We start from the raw sequence: 17,932 nt of genomic DNA on the forward strand, positions 1-17,932 counted from the left end.
TGGGTTCGCGCCGAGTGCCGCCCTCGCCGCGTGGGGGCGCTGTGCCGCGGCCGAGCAGTCGCCTGAGCCCGGAGGGCTCGGGCTGCCGGGCTGCTCGCGCGCTGCTCGGTCCTCGTCCTCTAACCCTCTGCCGTCCCCCGCACCGGCGACGAGGGGGCGGGGTCCGACGGCGCGCTGGGAAAGGCGGGCGAGCTGGCGCCCAGGTATGTTCTTCCACAAGGGCCGGGCGGCGGAGGAGGCGGACAAGAAGATGCCACTGTCGCCGCCACCTCAGGGCGACCACGCGGAGTCCGGTCCGTCCAGGACCCCCAAGAAGCACACGCCTTTCCATATCTGGCGCTCCAAGAAGAAGCAGCAGCCTCCGCCGTCGGACTGTGGGGTGTTCGTTCCACACCCGCCCCCGGCGCCTCTCTGCGAAGCCAGGTAAGCTCCTCTCCCGCGCCCTAGAGTCGCACGACCTTTCCCCCAAGCTGCTCCGGGCATGATGACCCATGACACGAGTCGTCTCCACCGGCAGCCGCGCTCTTCCCCACCCGGAGCGGGGGAAAGGCCCAGAGTCCGTTTCACCCGGCAGGGGTGTAACGGGGTCCAGGGGGGCACAGACGCGGCCTCTGCGGGGTCCTCGTGGCCTCCGGTTCCTCGTGGCTTCTGGCTCAGACCAAGCACCAGCGAGAGGAACTTGTGCCCACCCATGTGCCTTTTGTTTTGACTGGCAAAGACTTTATGCAAGAAAAGACTTTATTAACCTGCTAAGAAGGGGTGCGGTAGGGAAGGATTATTGCCACCTGAGTGAATAGGAACCTTGATAATGGTGCCTTTATTAATAGTGAAGATCTCCACTCTTACAGACCTCCATTGGCCTCATAGGACCTGAAAGGAGGAGGAAGTGGCAGTGATATTATCCCCATTTTTATGGGTGGAGAACCTGAAACCAAAAGGTGAATGGCTTGTCCCCATTGGAATCAGTGTCAGAACTAGGCAGCACTAGGCAGCACCTAGTTATTTAAAATATAACTGCCACTATGCTCTTTAAATTTTTATCAACACTTTGTGCGATTACTGTTGTACTATTTGAATTGATACATTCGTTGAACAATAATCTGTTTGAAGTACCAATATGTTTCTGTGGTTTGGGGGTATAAAATACTTTTAATGAAGGACAGTTGGCAATATCCAGTAAATCCTGCTGTGCATATTTTTTAAGTACACCCTTAGGAACTATGAGGGCCAGAATAAAATAGTGCAAAATTCGCATTTTAGATATAGTTTCCTTTCATTTCTAAAAGAGTCTTAACTTTGCAATGTGTTTTTATTGGCTCAGTAAAACTGTGTTGGGCGCCTTAACTAAGTGCTGGGATATAAAAAGCAATGAGAGTGATCTCTGTAATCAAAGGATTCTTAGTCTCTTGTGGAGACCGACAAGTAAACAGTGGGATGAATCCTATGATAGATGTTAGCACAGAAGAGGGGACCCAGGAAGGCTTCCCGGAGGAGGAAGGCTGAGTAGTTTAATCAGACAGAAAAGGGGAGGAGCCACGACTTCCAGGCTGAGGATGCACTATAAGCATCACCAACACTGGGAAGACCATGGCACTTGCTGAGAAGTCCAAGTGGTTCAGGATGTTCTGAGTATGTGTGAGGGAGGGGATGGGAGAGGAGTGCTGAGAGAGAAGGCATTTTATTTTTGCTCATATTTTTATCATCCACGGTGACAATTCGTTGTCATAGAACATATTTTTCTTTATTCAAAGACTTCCTGTGCTCACTTACGAATTGAAATTTCTTTTTTTTTTAATTTTTTTTTAACATTTATTTATTTTTGAGACAGAGAGAGACAGAGCATGAACGGGGGAGGGGCAGAGAGAGAGGGAGACACAGAACTGGAAGCAGGCTCCAGGCTCTGAGCCGTCAGCCCAGATCCCGACGCGGGGCTGGAACTCACGGACTGTGAGATCGTGACCTGAGCTGAGCCACCCAGGCTCATTGAAATAGAAATTTCTTTAGAAAAAATGTTACTTAATAACGATGTACCCATCATTGAAGTGTTTTTCCAATTACCTCCATAGATACTTCAAACATTTCCTTGATGGTTTTTTCCCTCTGACATGCTCCCATCATTTCCTGTCTATCAAAATGGAATCATACACAGCCATAGGCAATATTTTCAAATGCAAATCCATTTTAGACTAAAACTTAAAATAGGAGCTTTTGCTTCTCTTCTCAAGTAGCTTGTATTTTCATTCAGTCTTGAAGCGCTTTATTCTTTCCCTCAGAGATGTGATGAACTTTGTACTAACAAATGTTCCCCAAACTAAACATACTGGTCTGTCTTTGGGATGTTTTCCTAGTTAGATCATCTCCATAAATATTGTATTTACTTCCGAGAGAGTGTACCTGTTTCTAGTCTAAGGCACACTTAGGTTTCTGGTCAGTCTTGGCCAGCGTGGCTCTCTTGAGCCGTCTGGACCACATCCATTCACTTCTGTCCAGGACTTGAGGTGGTGGAACTCAGCGAATCGTGCAGCGCTCACTGTGGCCTTTGTCTCTATATGGGGATGGGACAGTCAGGTGGCCGCGTGTTTTTGCTGGACATATATGATTACTATTATGGGCTTTTAGAGCAAACAAGAATGAATTTGTATCTTGGCTGTGTGACTTTGTGCAAGTTGCTTCACCTTTCTGAGTCTCAGTTTCTTCATTCAGAAAATGGAAAAATAGTAATAGTGATTATGGAGAGCTGTTGTATCAGATGAGTTTATGTTTTAAATGTGAAACTCTTATCGCACTTCTGGATACAAAGTAGAAACTCAGTAAATGCAAAATCATCATCGTCATCATCATCGTCATCATAAATGCCAAGATCTTAGTGGAAGAAATAGAAAAAAATAAGGCTGGGTGGGGGAAAAATGCTTCCCTTCCCGGAAGAGCTTACCACTCCAAAGAAGGTTTAAAGTCTATTGTGGTCAGATTTCTGTTCTGCCAATATTTTCAGCTTTTAGTGTGGATGTTCTAAAAACCAATGATGGTCACTTGCTTTAATGTCAAATAATTTGAACATTGCTGCCTCTCTTCCTAAAATTCACCCTTTTTTTTTTCAGCTCATTTTTCGTAAAACATGTTAATATGTTCTTTTTTTTTAACGTTTATTTATTTTTGAGACAGAGAGAGACAGAGCATGAACGGGGGAGGGTCAGAGAGAGGGAGACACAAAATCTGAAACAGGCTCCAGGCTCTGAGCTGTCAGCACAGAGCCGGACGCGGGGCTCGAACTCACGGACCGCGAGATCATGATCTGAGATGAAGTCGGCCGCTTAACCAACTGAGCCACCCAGGCGCCCCTGTTAATATGTCCTTTTTCATAGAAATAGAGCTGTTGCCCTCCTGCTCCTGGGCAGCCCATCCCCTGTCTAGTCCATTATTGTCTTGCCTTAAAAGGTCCAGTGGAGAGGATATGGATAGGGTGTGGCGACCTGTGGCAGGACTTACCTTAGCAGCCATTAGTGGCACGTGTTTATCAAGTTTGGAATTATACTCCATTTTTTAAAGAGTTTGTTCAGCGTGTGGATTCTCTATCTGGGTTTAAATCCCTGTTCATCTACTTAGTGTAACAGCCATGTCATCCTGGGCAAGTTGTGCCTTGGTTTTGTCATCCATAAAAGGGGCATAATAAGAGTTGTTATAAAAATGAACAAGTTGATACATGTCAAGTGCTCAGAACAGTGAGTGGCACATCTTCAGCACTCAGTAAATGGAAGGTTGCTTCTCTTTTTTCTAACTACTATCTTGCCTATACCTCCTTGTCTGTAGTAATTTTATGTGTTTATTTTCTGCTATATGATGGAAATGGTGCTTCCTTCTATAATTTCCTTTATTTAGCTCTTAGCTAAAGGTCAATGCAGTGAAGTGAAAATGATTACCCTTAAACTAAATTGAACCCCAAACCTAGAAGCAAGCATTAATGCTGTCGGCCAAAGAGCCAAACTCAAGTGGTGGGGAGCCTCGTAATCCTCTGAAAATCTGCAGACCTCATTTCCTTTGGAGGAAAAATGCAGCCAGTGCCTGAGGGCAGAGCATCCTCACTGGGTGGGCACAGACCTACCTCCAAGTCAGGGTTTGCGGGCTCAAGTTTCTGGATAGTACACAGTCCCATTTTTCTGTACTTCAATGGACCTTTCCCTTCTCTGGAGAGAAAACAACTTATTTCCTGATATATCACTAGAATGTTGTGAGGATAAAGTGATGTTTGATTCCTTCAGAAATGGAACAATTATTTAAAACGTTATTTGAAAGCACTCCGGAACTGTAGAGTGTTAGTCTTCATGACTTAAAGTGGATTCTAGTTTTCAGTCTTTTATGGCTGGGTTGGTGTTTAGGACTCTAAACAGGTTTAATTATTTTCTAACATAAAGGACATGGCTAGTTTGGTTCCGTTTTATCCAATGTTATATCTAAACCGGTTAATACTGGGTTACTTTTCTTATTTAGCTTATGCCAAAGGCAAGAATTTGAAATTATAGGTTTTATTTCACCACTGATGAGCCGGGAATTTAAATTTGAGCTCTGTCATTTACTAGCTGTGAGCTTCTTGGGAAGTTACTTCTCTGGTCTAACTTCAGTGTCATGATCTGCAACCTACCTCTGAGCATTGTTTTTGAGACTTAATATATTTTCAGCAACTGGCATGGCACCTGGAAGAGAACAGATGCCCAATAAATAGTAGCTCTGAGGGGCGCGTGGGTGGCTCAGTCGACTGAGTGTCCCACCGTTGATTTCGGCTCAGGTCACGATCCCAGGATTGTGGGATCGAGCCCTGTGTAGGGCTCCACACTCAGCATGGAGGCTGCTTGAGATTTTCTCTCCCTCTGCTCCTTTCCCCTGCCCCACTCTCTCTAAAAAATAAAAATAATTTTTTTTAAAATATATATCTTCAAAATAGTAGCTCTGCAGTGGAAAAGGCAGAGACTGTGGTGTTGGACAGACTGTTTCAAGTCTGCCTCTGCCATTTGGATCCAAGTTTCCTGAAGCCTCAGCTCCCTCACCTGTGAAATGGAGATGCTAGCACTTCCCTTATGGGGCTTTCAGAGGATTAGATATCATACATGTAAAATGGGGCACAGGGCCTAGCCCAAGGCAGGTGCTGGACAGATGAAAGGTGGTAGAAGCCAGAGCGACAGGGGCCGTGATGGCTGTGATTCTTGTCTTCAGAGCAATGGAGGCAGCATTAACAGATCTGTTTTCACACTGTAAGTAGAGTCAAGCAACTTAAGAGGCCCAGGAGTTGTAACTAGGTCTGTCAAGCCCTGAAGTACCTTTGGATATCTGGATGTGCCTGTTAGTCTATAAAAGAGTGGCCCTTTATGCATTCGGTGACTTAAAAGTCTTAATACCTCTGAGTGAGGAAGCGAAAGGTAAACTTTATACTTGAAGTTAGAGGAGTTTCTCCTGAAGTGATTTTTGGCATCAGAGTTCAGTATAGACTAACTCTTTCCGCCTTCTCTCTGTTGTTGTAGTACTTTATCCATTTCTATACTTTCAGTCATGATCTTCTTAGTCCATATGTAAGTGATGTACATGCTCTTGGAGACCTTTAGAACTGCTGGGCTTGGATTCACTTCCTTTTTCTTTTTTAGCTTTTAGTTATAAATCTTATTTGGAAGGACAAGACAGTAAATCACTGCTTTACTATTTGTCCATGATTAAAGCAATGCAGCAAACATACTAGATATTGAAATTCGTTTTCTAACTCCAAATATTCATTCAAAATGCCCATCTTACTATGAATATGAAAAACACATGTCTGTCTTAAAGTTAAGTTCACCTAAGGGGTCAGCGTGTTTCAGGGATGTCCATGCAGAAAAAATTTATCTATTTATTTAAAACAATGATTTCTGGTAAGACAATTTGAATCTTGAATTGCATGTATTTCTGTTTACCTTGAAATTTTTATCAAATAATGCTTAATCTCCATTTCATGTTGTACTTACTGTACAAAAGATTTACAGATTCTGTTCATGAAATCATTTTTCTAGGATTAATGATAGATTATTCTCTGGCACAAATTCCCTTCTGCATCTTCTTTTTTTTTTAAATCAAATGATAATTTTTAAAATTTTTTATTTATTTAGAGAGAGAGTGCAAGAGTGTGTGTGCACATGCCGGGAAGGGGCAGAGAGAGAGGTAGAGAGAATCCCCAGCAGGCTCCATGCTGTCAGCACAGAGCCTGACATGGGCTCAATCCCATGAACCGTGAGACCATGGCCTGAGCCGCGATCAAGAGTCCACCGCTTAACCAACTGAGCCACCCAGGTGCCCCTTTTTGTATCTTCTTATTGAAATGTTTACCAATCAAATTCTAGAGAAGTTTCTTATGACCAACAAACACATACAGAGCACTTATTCTATATCAGGTACTGCGAAATAGAACAATGAAATCAGAAGTGGTCATAGTTCCTAAGAAACTTGCACACTAGTGGAGAATGGAGCATACAGATGAAAATGAATAAAGTAGCATATGGTGATGCATGAAGGGCAGAAATAGAAGATTTAGGGGCAAGTGAGTGGCTCAGTCGGTTGAGTGTCCAACTCGATTTCAGCTCAGGTCATGATCTCATAGTTTTGAGATTGAGCCCCATGTTGGGCTCTTTGCTGACAGCGCAGAGCCTGCTTAGGATTCTCTCCCCCTCTCTCTCTCTGCCCCTTCCCAGCTTTCTCTCTCTGTCAAAAATAAGTTTTAAAATAAGATTTAATCAAATGTCCTGAGGTCAGAAGAAGGATCAGAAATTTGAAGAAACAGAAATTTTTTTCTCTGATGAAGATGTTTCACTCATATTGAATAATTAATGACAATTTTTTCCCTCTGATATGAAGATCATCAGAGGCTCCAAATCTTCTTGAGGTTATAATCATCTTAAACTATACCCAGTGCTCATGGAAACTTTTATGTTCATAGTAGCATTTAAGACAAAGAGAATCATGTATTCCGGATTATGCTTAAATAATTTTCTCCAGTTCCTTAAAATATCTAGAGCCTGAGACTGTATTATTTCAGCTCTTCTGTCATATTTTGACATCTAGGAAGAAAGATTGGGCTTGAAATGTGACATATTCATTTGAAACCTTGGCTGAAATTATAAGTAAACATGATGTTGACATTCTAAAATTATAGACTGAAAATAAGTGGTTCTTAACATTCTTTAGATAGATTTACAGGATCCAAAGAGCTAACCTGGTGTCTACTCAGTCTTTGTCAAGAGATTCTGGAGTCTCTTTCAAGGAGAGTCCAGCATTGCCTGTTTTCTCAAAGCAGGTGTTCTTCCTTAAAACACACACACACACACACACACACACACACACACACACACACACACACACTCTTTATTTTCATACTAAATTGCCTGGCACATCCAACAGCTGTCTTTCCACATATTCACTTCAGAAAAATGAATTCTCAGCTTTTTCCGAAGATGGAATTGAAATGTGAATTCAATATCTTATCCCAAAGTAAGTTTTCAAGATAAAGTGTATATGAATGTCTGACACGTGTGGGGGGTGGTAAGAAAAGCCATTTGTAGCTCCCTTAGAATACAGCTGCATTGGGCTGACTCAAATGCCTCATCATAATACCTCCAAGGATTCAGATTTATGAAAAGTCTTATTCTAGAGAATGAATACTTGCTTAGTGCTGTCTTTACGGCACTGCACATCCCCTGGATGGGCCTGTTCAGTGGAAATGAAGCAATACCAGAGACCCTTCATAACAAGGGAACATTTTGACAAAGTGCCAGGAGACCCCAAGGGCGTACAAGTGACTCAGAGAATCCAAAGTCCATTGTGGTGTCCCCAGCTCCTCTCACCAACAAGTTATAGACAAGACAAGTACAGGCTGAACCTGTAGCTAACTCAGAAAAATGAAACACAGAATTAACAAGTGCCTTTTGTTTTTTGCCTTCCCATAGATGGCAACTAAACAAGTAAAAGTAAGTTGCTGTTAAGCTTGGCAAAATATTCTGTGGTGAAGAAAGTGGGTGTTGGCTGTATTCAGTATTGTTGTGTGCCATTTCAAACCAACAACCCTAACTGAATCTCATTTATTAGAAATTAGGGTTATGGCATCCTGAAGTTAGTATCAACAGCTTGTACAAGAGATTTGGCTAATAGTTATATAAAGACACCATACATAATACACCTTCTCATCTTTTTCAAATTAGTGAATGAGTGGCATAAGCTCCTGATAGTTCTTTGGATTCTCTAGTTGGATGTTCTTTAATCTTGTGACTGGAGTCAAGAGACAAAATAACATATGCCAAATAAAATAAGAAATGAGAGGGAGCATTTGGTTTATAATAACAACTTCAGACCATGTCTGTGAAAACATTGTCTTCCATCAAGATTTGGCTAAAAGATGCAGTTTATTTAACATACGTGGTATATATTAGACCCTGTTTTAAGCGCTTTACAAATATTAACTCACTGCAATTAATTAATAACATCCCTGGGAGGTAGGTACTATTACTGTCCCCATTTTGAGGAAAAATGAGGCACACGAGGGTATGGTAATTTAGTCAGCATCACAGGGCTCATAAGATCTGGGGCTGGGATTCCTCACCTGGTGGTCTTGAGTCCTGAGGTTAATCACTGCAAATTGAAATCACTGTGGTTGATGCTGCCTCCTTTATATTCCCACAATGAGTATATTTAGGCCTTTGGTTTCACAAGAAGAAATTATAGTATATATTGGAAATCAAGTTAATTTTGGTACTAGACAATTTTTATGTTAAGTAGTAGAGAGAGATAGCATGAGCAGGGCAGGGGCAGAGAGAGAGAGGGAGAGAGAGAGAATCCCAAGCAGACTCTGCACTGTCAGCACTGAGCCTGATGCAGGGCTTGAACTCATGAACTGTGAGATCATGACCTGAGCCGAAACCAAGAGTTGGATGCTTAACCGACTGCGCCACCCAGGCGCCCCTAAAGCAAAAATTTTAAAGTGTATGTAATACAAAAGTAATGTGTCTAGATCCTGCGTTTGGAGCTTCTGCCCAGCCTTTGTCAGGAAACAACATAACCAAGATGTAGGCCTAGTTTGAATACCCTCCTTCACCTCCCAAAGTCTTGGCACAAGCAGTACAAGGCAAGGCAGGTGACCCTCAAAATTTACAGTTGCTGCCCAGGCCAAGGGGGTATATCAGAATTCCTCAAGCTGAGCTGCAAGGAGCACTTCTAACTTTTGGTCTCCAGAAGTCCTGCTGCTTGAATACTTTGGTTTTACTTCCTGATTTATCACTGAGGGGTCCCTGACAACGAATTCAAGTTTTACCTTATCTTGGCTCTACACTTGAAGGGTTATAAACCATTACAGGTATTTTAACCCACCTGAAGCTCATAATGGCTCTGTGCGGTAGGCCCATGCCCACATTTTAAACATGAGGAGATTGAAGTTCAAAACATGCAATGCTGGTGAAGGAGGTGGGCCTGAAACAGGTTTTCTGATTTCTGGGCAGCTGTTGTTTTTGGTTCTCTTGGATTGTAGACTGTGCCTCCCTGTTCCTGGCCTGTAACCACCTTTGATAGGAGCCCAGCTGATTCATCTAACTTCATGATGACTATTCCCCTGGAAATCTTCCCCTTGTTTCATAAGCCAACAACCATGAGATGGATTGCAAGATTGAGTTACGAGTTATTCAGCTGGTGTATATACACTATAGTGTGGTTATTGACATATCAATTACTTTCAGAGTTTCTGCTAGAGTTAGTATTTCACCGACTACCAAAACACCCCACTAAAAAGAACTGAATTCCTGTTCTCACAAAAATATTTTTAACTTGCACAGCCATATTTTATAACAACAAAATGTCAATTTGAAATTATAGGGTCTATTCGTATTATACCCAAGCAAGGACTCCCTTAGTGGGGCTTGAAGTAATGCTGGTACTATGACATGTAATACACTTTATTCATCATTTGTCATTTAAATGTTTTGATAATACCGGTAGATTTATAAATATCTTATGAAAGCATAGTTTGATTGTATTTGCATCTGCTATTTGAAAAAGACATAACAGTTGAAGCAAACTGTTGACATTCGTGTTGAAATACAGTGCCTCCTTTATGTTGAATGCCATGTGCAAACCTAAGAACTGGTCCTTTTCAAGCCTGTGCAGTGGAGGCTCCCCAAGCATTGCCAGACTTTCTTGGCTCTACAGCCTTGCAAATGTTGGCTTTCTTCCCCACTGTTTAGCTCCCAGGAACTAAGAGGTTGTTGTTGTCTGCACAACAAGAAAATGTAGTTGTTCCTAGGTGGGATTGCAGAACTAGTCTCTCCTAGTACTAACTACCCAAAACAATTTTGTCTGAAAGAGATTCACTCATTGGTCCTGAGTCCTTCACTGGAGCATACTTTAGATTGAAACAACAGCATTTGTATTCCTGTATGTGTCAGTAAACATGTTTAAACAAGCTAGCCTAAAACTAGATTTTGGATTTTTTTCAAGATAAAAATAAAGTATGACTGAATTTCTGGCACTTGCTCAAGTTCTGACTTTTACCAATTTGATTTTGTGATTGTCCTAATATCATCCTATAAGAAGTTTTAAGAACTTTGACCCAGAAATCTTAGTAGCCAGTACATTGCTGGCAGTGAATTGTACCCTTGTTATTTCACTTCTATTAAAAGCTTTTTTTATACCCATAAGGGGACAACCAGCCCTAGATCTAGGTGATAACTGCTGAAGATGCATTGAGGCTTTGGGTCCTTCATCATCAAGCAGTTTCTTCCTACAGAGAAGCCCCTAAGGAATTTATGCATCAACTTCCTTGCTCACAAGGTTGCTTTCCTCAGTGTGTAATTATACCCTGGTTACACATCCATAAATGTACACAGCCAGCAGATGTTAAACAAGGAGGAACACCAATTTTTATCTTAATGTCACTCAATAATTGATCAACAAACAACAAAAGTAACAGCCAGTTGGGTTTGGGCATGTTTCCTTTTTTTGTGTGGGGGCGGGAAGGGGGTATGTTTTCTGAGGAAAATGGGTGTGGCATGGGGATATGGGTGAGGGGAATTCTTTTTAGTCACCTAATTTCTAACCTCTCCTGTGGGTTAAGTAAACACGAGAAAACCTTTTTCAAGAATAAGACAAAGGAACTAATGAATTGAGTACCTATTATGTGACAGTTGCTTTCATATTCAGTGTATCTCATTTAACCTTCATAAAAGCTCTGCTAAGTAAGTCGTTTTACCCCCCATATTTACAATCGAGAAAATAGAATCTGACAGTGTCAGTAAGTGATAGAGCAGTATTTGAATCCAGGTCTTTCTAACTCCAAAGCTCGTAATAGTTTCACCAAACCATGAGAAAACTAAAGCTTTGAATGAGTAGTTGATAGAATGTGTGTATCTGTGTGTGGTAGGTAGTCAGTTGCAGAATGGAAGTATCCAACACAAATGTAATTATCCACTTGCTTTCAGAGCTATCATCCTTTCAAAAACCAAAATAGAATCATGCTCCTTAAAACGTCTCATTGTGAGAAGGGGAATATCTAAGAATGAAGAGTTCATATGTGTTGGGAAGTCAGTGGGGCACTCTTGTTTTCCTGGGAACCCTTGACTTGAGATAATTCTGCCAAAAATCAGTGACTCAGTCCTTGAAGTGTTAACTAAACTTGTTGCTCCTGATTTCCAAACTACTCTAAAAGCCGGAGTCTTACTACCTGTTGCTGGCATGATTCACAGAGTATGTAAAAGAATCTAAGGTGAAAATGTTGAGGCTTCACTCTTCGTAAAAGTTAATCACAGCTCTAGGGGCGCCTGGGTGGCTCAGTCGGTTAAGCGGCTGACTTCAGCTCAGGTCATGATCTCGCGGTCCATGAGTTCGAGCCCCACGTCGGGCTCTGTGCTGACAGCTCAGAGCCTGGAGCCTGTTTCAGATTCGGTGTCTCCCTCTCTCTGACCCTCCCCCATTCATGCTCTGTCTCTCTCTGTCTCAAAGATAAATAAACATTAAAAAAAAATTTTTTTTAAGTTAATCACAGCTCTAAAAGAGGAAAGAAATTGCTGGTGACCCAAACTCCAAATTTATAGGAGATACTGTTGGCTTGAAAGACACAGCTCTGGAGAGTTTGATGTAAAAAGATTATGAAAATCCTTTAAATTATCTTTATAGGAAATAGTAAGTTTGTCTTTAGTGCCCATTTCTCTGAAAATAGAATTTTATTTTAACTTTTATATATTTGAGGAATTAAAAAAATTATATTTAAGGGGTGCCTGGATGGCTCAGTTGGTTAAGCGTCCGACTCTTGGTTTTGTCTCAGGTCAAGATCTCACCATTTGTGGATTGAGCCCCGAGTTGGGGACTGATAGCACAGAATCTGCTTGAGATTCTCTCTCCCTCCTCTTTGCCCCTCCCCTCCAAATAAACTTTAAAAATTATATTTAAGAAAGCTCATTAATTTCTATGAGTTTTATTAAATTCACAGAACTAATTCACAGTAGGTCATAGAAGAGAGTACATTTCTTTTTCCATTATGCTAGACTAAAAACATGCTCTGGCATAAATTACTTATAGTCATTAGTACTGCTCAATTTCTAGAGTACAACCAAAAATTTGCCACTTTATCTTAAACCACAGTTCTGCTTGTTGTAGACTTTCTCTAATATTAAAAACAATTATTCAGTGATCATGTAATTGAAGCCTCAGGTTTGCTTCTTCCATTTGTGGTTCAGCCAATTGAGCAGATGTTACCTCTCTCAAAAGCAGTCTTGATGAATGGTTGTTAGTGACTGTGTCACACTCAGGAAGGTAAGTAAATGTGAGTGTCACCACATTTACAATAAACTGCACCAGTGTAACTCATTTATTTAAAAAACACTCATGGACACCTGCCGTGTGGGAGGCTGGTGGCGCGTGGGCTGGCAAACCAGTTCAGGCTCTATCTCTGGGAACTGAGTTTCACTTTCCTGTCTTTTGGAGAAGCTGCAATATTCACCATTAAAATAATAAAAAAGTTTCCACACTTGCTGGTATTAATAAGGAAGAAAATATTCAAACAGGTACAAGAAAAGGCTGAGAGATCCAGTGGGTTAAACCTCCGAGGAGATGGAGAATTTATAATCCCTGAGAGCTCTCCACCCCATCACTGATCATGGTATTCCAAAGAACACCTGCTAACATTTGTGGTATGTGTGTACACTCACGATCCAGTTAAGGTATATAAAATCTCCAAATTGATGGTTATATTTATATTTGTATGCACACATGCATTCCAACACTGAAGTATTTTACTTATATAGGTGGTCCTCAGTTTACAACGAATGGTTCAGTTTATGATTTTTCTGACTAATGATTTCTCAGTTTTACGATGGTGTGAAAGTGATCTGCATTCAGTAGAAACTGTATATCAGATTTTGAATTTGGATCTTTTCTGGACTAGCAGTACAGGGTGTGATACTCTCTTGTGACCCCGGGCAGGTACAGCCTCCGGTCAGCCACGTGATCACAAGGGTAAACAACCCATGCGCCTACAACCACTCTGCACCCATGGTCATTCTGGTTTTCACTCTCAGTACAGTATTCCATAAATTACATGACACATTCAATACTTTATTATGAAACAGGCTTTATATTGTTAGATGATTTTGCCTGTCAGTTAACGTAAGTGTTCTGAGCATGTTTAAGGTAGGCTAGGCTAAGCTATGATGTTTGGTAGATCAGGTTTATTAAATGCATTTCTGAGACACCTGAATGGCTCGGTCTGTTGAGTGTCAGACTCTTGATTTCAGCTCAGGTCATGATCCCAGGGTCATGGGAGAGAGCGCCGTGTTGGACTCCATGCTGAGCATGAAGGGTGCTTAAGATTCTCTCTTTCAACCTCTTCCCCTCTCCCCCGCTCACATGCTCTCTCTCTCTCTAACAATGACAACAAAAATGCAATTCTGACATTATATTTTCAACTTAAGATAGGCTTATTGAGATGTGACCCCATCATAAGTTGAGGAAGATCCGAATATGTATTCTGTGCTAGATTACCCACTTGTTAAGTTAAGCATGTTTTTACAACATTAGCAAAGCAGGGATGAGAGAGAGAGGGAAAAAATCAGAATATGCCTGGAGATTAATGCTATGTCAAAGTATTTAAATTTTGTTTTAAGATTTAGAATTTATTTATTTAAGTTTATTTATTTATTTTGAGAGAGACAGAAAGAGCATGAGCTGGAGAGGTGGGGGGGGGGGGTGGGTTGGGAATCCCAAGCAGGCTCTGCAGAGTCAGCACAGAGCCAGATGTGGGACTTGAACCCATGAAATTGTGAGGCCATGACCTGAGCTGAAATCAAGAGTTGGATGCTTAACCAACTGAGCCAGTCAGGTGCCCCAGGTTGATGCCACTTTTATAGAGGTGGTCAGACCAGTGAACATTCTGAGGGATTGTTCTTTTATAACTGAGATTCTCATTTTATTGATTGATGTAGTTTACTGTTATCTTAGCTATTTTGGCAGTTTTACCATATAGTTGTAATAATCCATAATCTCACTATCTGTGAATAACACTATTAACATTCTGTTCTTTTTCTGTGTGTATTTTCATATAAGTTAGCACTAAAGATGACATCACAAAGGCAGCAATTTAGATGCCTTTTGTATCCTGCTTTCTTTTTTTTAGATTTTTTTTTAATTTTTTTTTCAACGTTTATTTATTTTTGGGACAGCGAGAGACAGAGCATGAACGGGGGAGGGGCAGAGAGAGAGGGAGACACAGAATCGGAAACAGGCTCCAGGCTCTGAGCCATCAGCCCAGAGCCCGACGCGGGGCTCGAACTCATGGACCGTGAGATCGTGACCTGGCTGAAGTCGGATGCTTAACCGACTGCGCCACCCAGGCGCCCCATTTTTAGATTTTTTTAAATGTTTATTTATTTTTGAGAGAGAGACAGAGAGAGAGACTGTGCAAGTGGAGGAGGAACAGAGAGAGAGAGAGAGGGAGACACAGAATCTGAAGCAGGCTCCAGGCTCTGAGCTGTCAGCACAGAGCCCGATGCGGGGGCTCGAACCCACGAAGCATAGGAAAATGACCTGGGCCAAAGTCAGCCGCCCAACTGACTCAGTCACCCAGGTACCCCCTGCTTTATTTTTCATTTAGTATTATATCATTAGCATTTTCTCACCTCATTAAAATATGTCAAATATTTTTTTTACTCATGCCCTGCTTGATGGACATTTGGGTTCTTCCTAATTTTTCACCATCATAAATAATACTTCAGTGAACAGCACTGTGGGCAACCTCAGTCTCTGGATATTTTCTATCTGCCCTTCCAGGTCCACTCTTCACCCTTCTCTGTGCTCCTGAGAACTGTAGTTAGAGACTGCATGGCGAAGCTCTCTTGCCCTCTGATTTCTAGTTTGGTTTAGGCAATGGGAGGCTCTAGAGGAGAGGACGGGAGCAGGAGTTAATGTGGAGCATGGTGGAGGTTTCAGTCTGACACTCAAGGCTACAGCCTCTGATGGGTGGACCTCTTCTACAGCTCCGATCTCACTAGTTGCAGCACCTTCTGCCCGCCTAGCCTCCTCATTCAGGGGTGGTAGGCTTCCTGCTGTGGAGAGCCCTGGCTGCTCCACTATTCCTACTGATATCCCCTCACCTGCCCACATCTCGTAAACTGTCAGTTCTTTAAACATTTCTCAATCATCTCTATTGTCCGTGCCATCTGTTCTCTGCTGGGATTCTGACTGACCGACATCATCTAAATCTAAGTGGTATGCTCTTTTTATTTCATTTTGTGCTTGAGTCTTTGTACTGCAGAAGGGTAAAAGACCACTCAGAGTTGGGCAGGGGCATTAAGTTATGTCAGGTCTGAGCTGGTCTTAGCAAAGAATGGCCATAGATTGAATTAAAGTACTCTCATGGAGGTATCAACACGTTGCCGTTGGAACAGAAAGAAGGGAGCAATAAACTCTTCCCCGCACCTTGCTGGACTCCTGTGCTTCATAGATAAGGATACCTCAGCTGCCACATGTTCCCAGTTTTGTTTCATTTAGATATTCTTGGTTCGATTGTTTCATTTCTTTTCATTGTGGCTAACCCCTAATGTTTTTCCTTCTGTTCTTGGCAGTTTGCATATTCATATATACATATATTCCTTCTTATATATTCCTTCTTTATCTATACGTTTGCTTACAACCTCTTCCTCATAGAATGCACACTCGGGATTTTGTGAGCTGAATGGATACTACCATGTTTTTGGCACTCCTCCATATGTGAATGATAACTTTCTCTTAATCTTTAAATGAAGAGTAAAAAGCATGTAGCAGTTAACTTCATTTGCGTTTGTTTCAATTCTAGATATCAAAGTCTATAATTTTCCAGAATAAATGCCAAAGCGGTCAAAGCAATCAGGGATTGGTTATTAATATTTCACAGATTACTTAAATCGAATGATACTGTTTTTTACACTTACTGGGTCATCACTGACAGGATCTCTGACTGATAGAATATTGAGGCTTATCCAAAGACTCACTGGGTTGCTCAAAAGGCCCAGTCCTTGTTTTGTGTCATTTTAAAATAAATTTTATCTATTTTAGGAAATGTTCTTGTTGATCTGATAGGTTATATTTCATGCTCTTAAAAATGTGAATTCTACTGGAAGTATAAGATAAGGATAATTCACTTAAAATTCAATATATAACATTCTCACCATTTACCAATGACCATTGAGAGCAGAAAAGAAAAAAAAAATGAAAACAAAAATCCACTGGTAAGTAGAAATGAGAGGACCTGGGTTTTAATCCTGGATTTCTCAGTTACAAATTAGGTGACTGGGGCAAATTATCTAAGCTCTTTGTGCCTCATGGTACTTATGAACAAGATGGGGATGCTGCCAACCTGCCTGCCCCTCCCTCTAACCAAACTGTTGAGAGGCTCCTTTGAAACAATCTGAGTGACCAGCGAGAACTGTGAAGCCATGAGGTCGAGGGAGCTCCATCACCCCTTGACTCATCTCTGGCTCTCACCACTACTTTTCTGGAAGCCTTGTACATTCTTTTCTTTCTTCCTGTGGTCTTTTCAGAAGTGAGTGGATACCTGGCAATATTTGCTTTTCCCAGTCTTTTCTCCACCTTCATCTCCTCTCTGTACATTCCTCCTTATCTCTGGAATTCTGGTTGGCAGCCGGTCTGGGGCCCTCCCATCATGTCCCTGCACAAAGCAATGGGTTGAAAGAGGGGGGCTCTGTGGACCCTGTTGCTGCTGCTCTGCATGGCCCCCTCTTTCTCTGCTTTCTTCCCCACTTGCCTGAGTCTTCTACTACCTTTTATGTCTGTGGGAATTGTTTAGCTGGATGGACATGCCCATATTTCCTCCCCAGCCACTGCCACCAGGTTGCCTTTCTCTTACAGATGCAATTTATTGCACAGAGGAAGCTCATATGGGCTTCCCAGAGAATTCAGGGAGGTAGTCGGGTTTGATTGTCTCTGTTTTGCAGATTAAGTAATTGAGACATGAAGTTGTTTAATGAGAGTCAGGACTATATCCCAGGACTCCTGAACTTCAGCCAATCCTCTTTCCTTTATAACACCCACAAATATACCACCAGAATAGATAGAAATTGAAAAAAAATCTTTTGTAGCTTTACTGATTTATTGCAATGTCCTTTATTCTTCTTCCCTTTTTTAAATTTAACACTCTGTTATATGTTAATGGAGTAAAATGACATTGAAGTAGAAGAGGAAATTGAAAATATTTATTTGATTAGTAGAGTAAGATACTGATCTTTACATTCTAGTTAAAGATCACACTACTGGGACACCTGGGTGGCTTAGTCAATTAAGCGTCCAACTCTTGATTTCAGCTCACGTCATGAGCTCGTGGTTTCTGGGATAAAGCCCCGAGTCACGTTCTGCACTGACCACACAGAGTCTGCTTGGGCTTCTCTCTCTCTCTCTC

General features: G+C 41.7%; 1 protein-coding gene across 1 annotated transcript in view; it reads left to right on the forward strand.

Annotated features, from left to right (window-relative positions):
* The first annotated feature begins 208 nt into the window (after window positions 1-208).
* The window catches only part of CRYBG1 (crystallin beta-gamma domain containing 1), a 186,666-nt gene continuing 168,942 nt past the window's right edge, over window positions 209-17,932 (forward strand). Inside the window, exon 1 of the mRNA XM_023254207.2 lies at window positions 209-423. Within this exon, the coding sequence (XP_023109975.2) occupies window positions 251-423 (173 nt within the window). The 5' untranslated portion in view covers window positions 209-250. The remainder of the gene's footprint in view (window positions 424-17,932) is intronic.

The sequence above is a fragment of the Felis catus genome, chromosome B2 (genome assembly GCF_018350175.1).
Source record: "Felis catus isolate Fca126 chromosome B2, F.catus_Fca126_mat1.0, whole genome shotgun sequence".
Lineage (NCBI taxonomy): Eukaryota > Metazoa > Chordata > Mammalia > Carnivora > Felidae > Felis > Felis catus.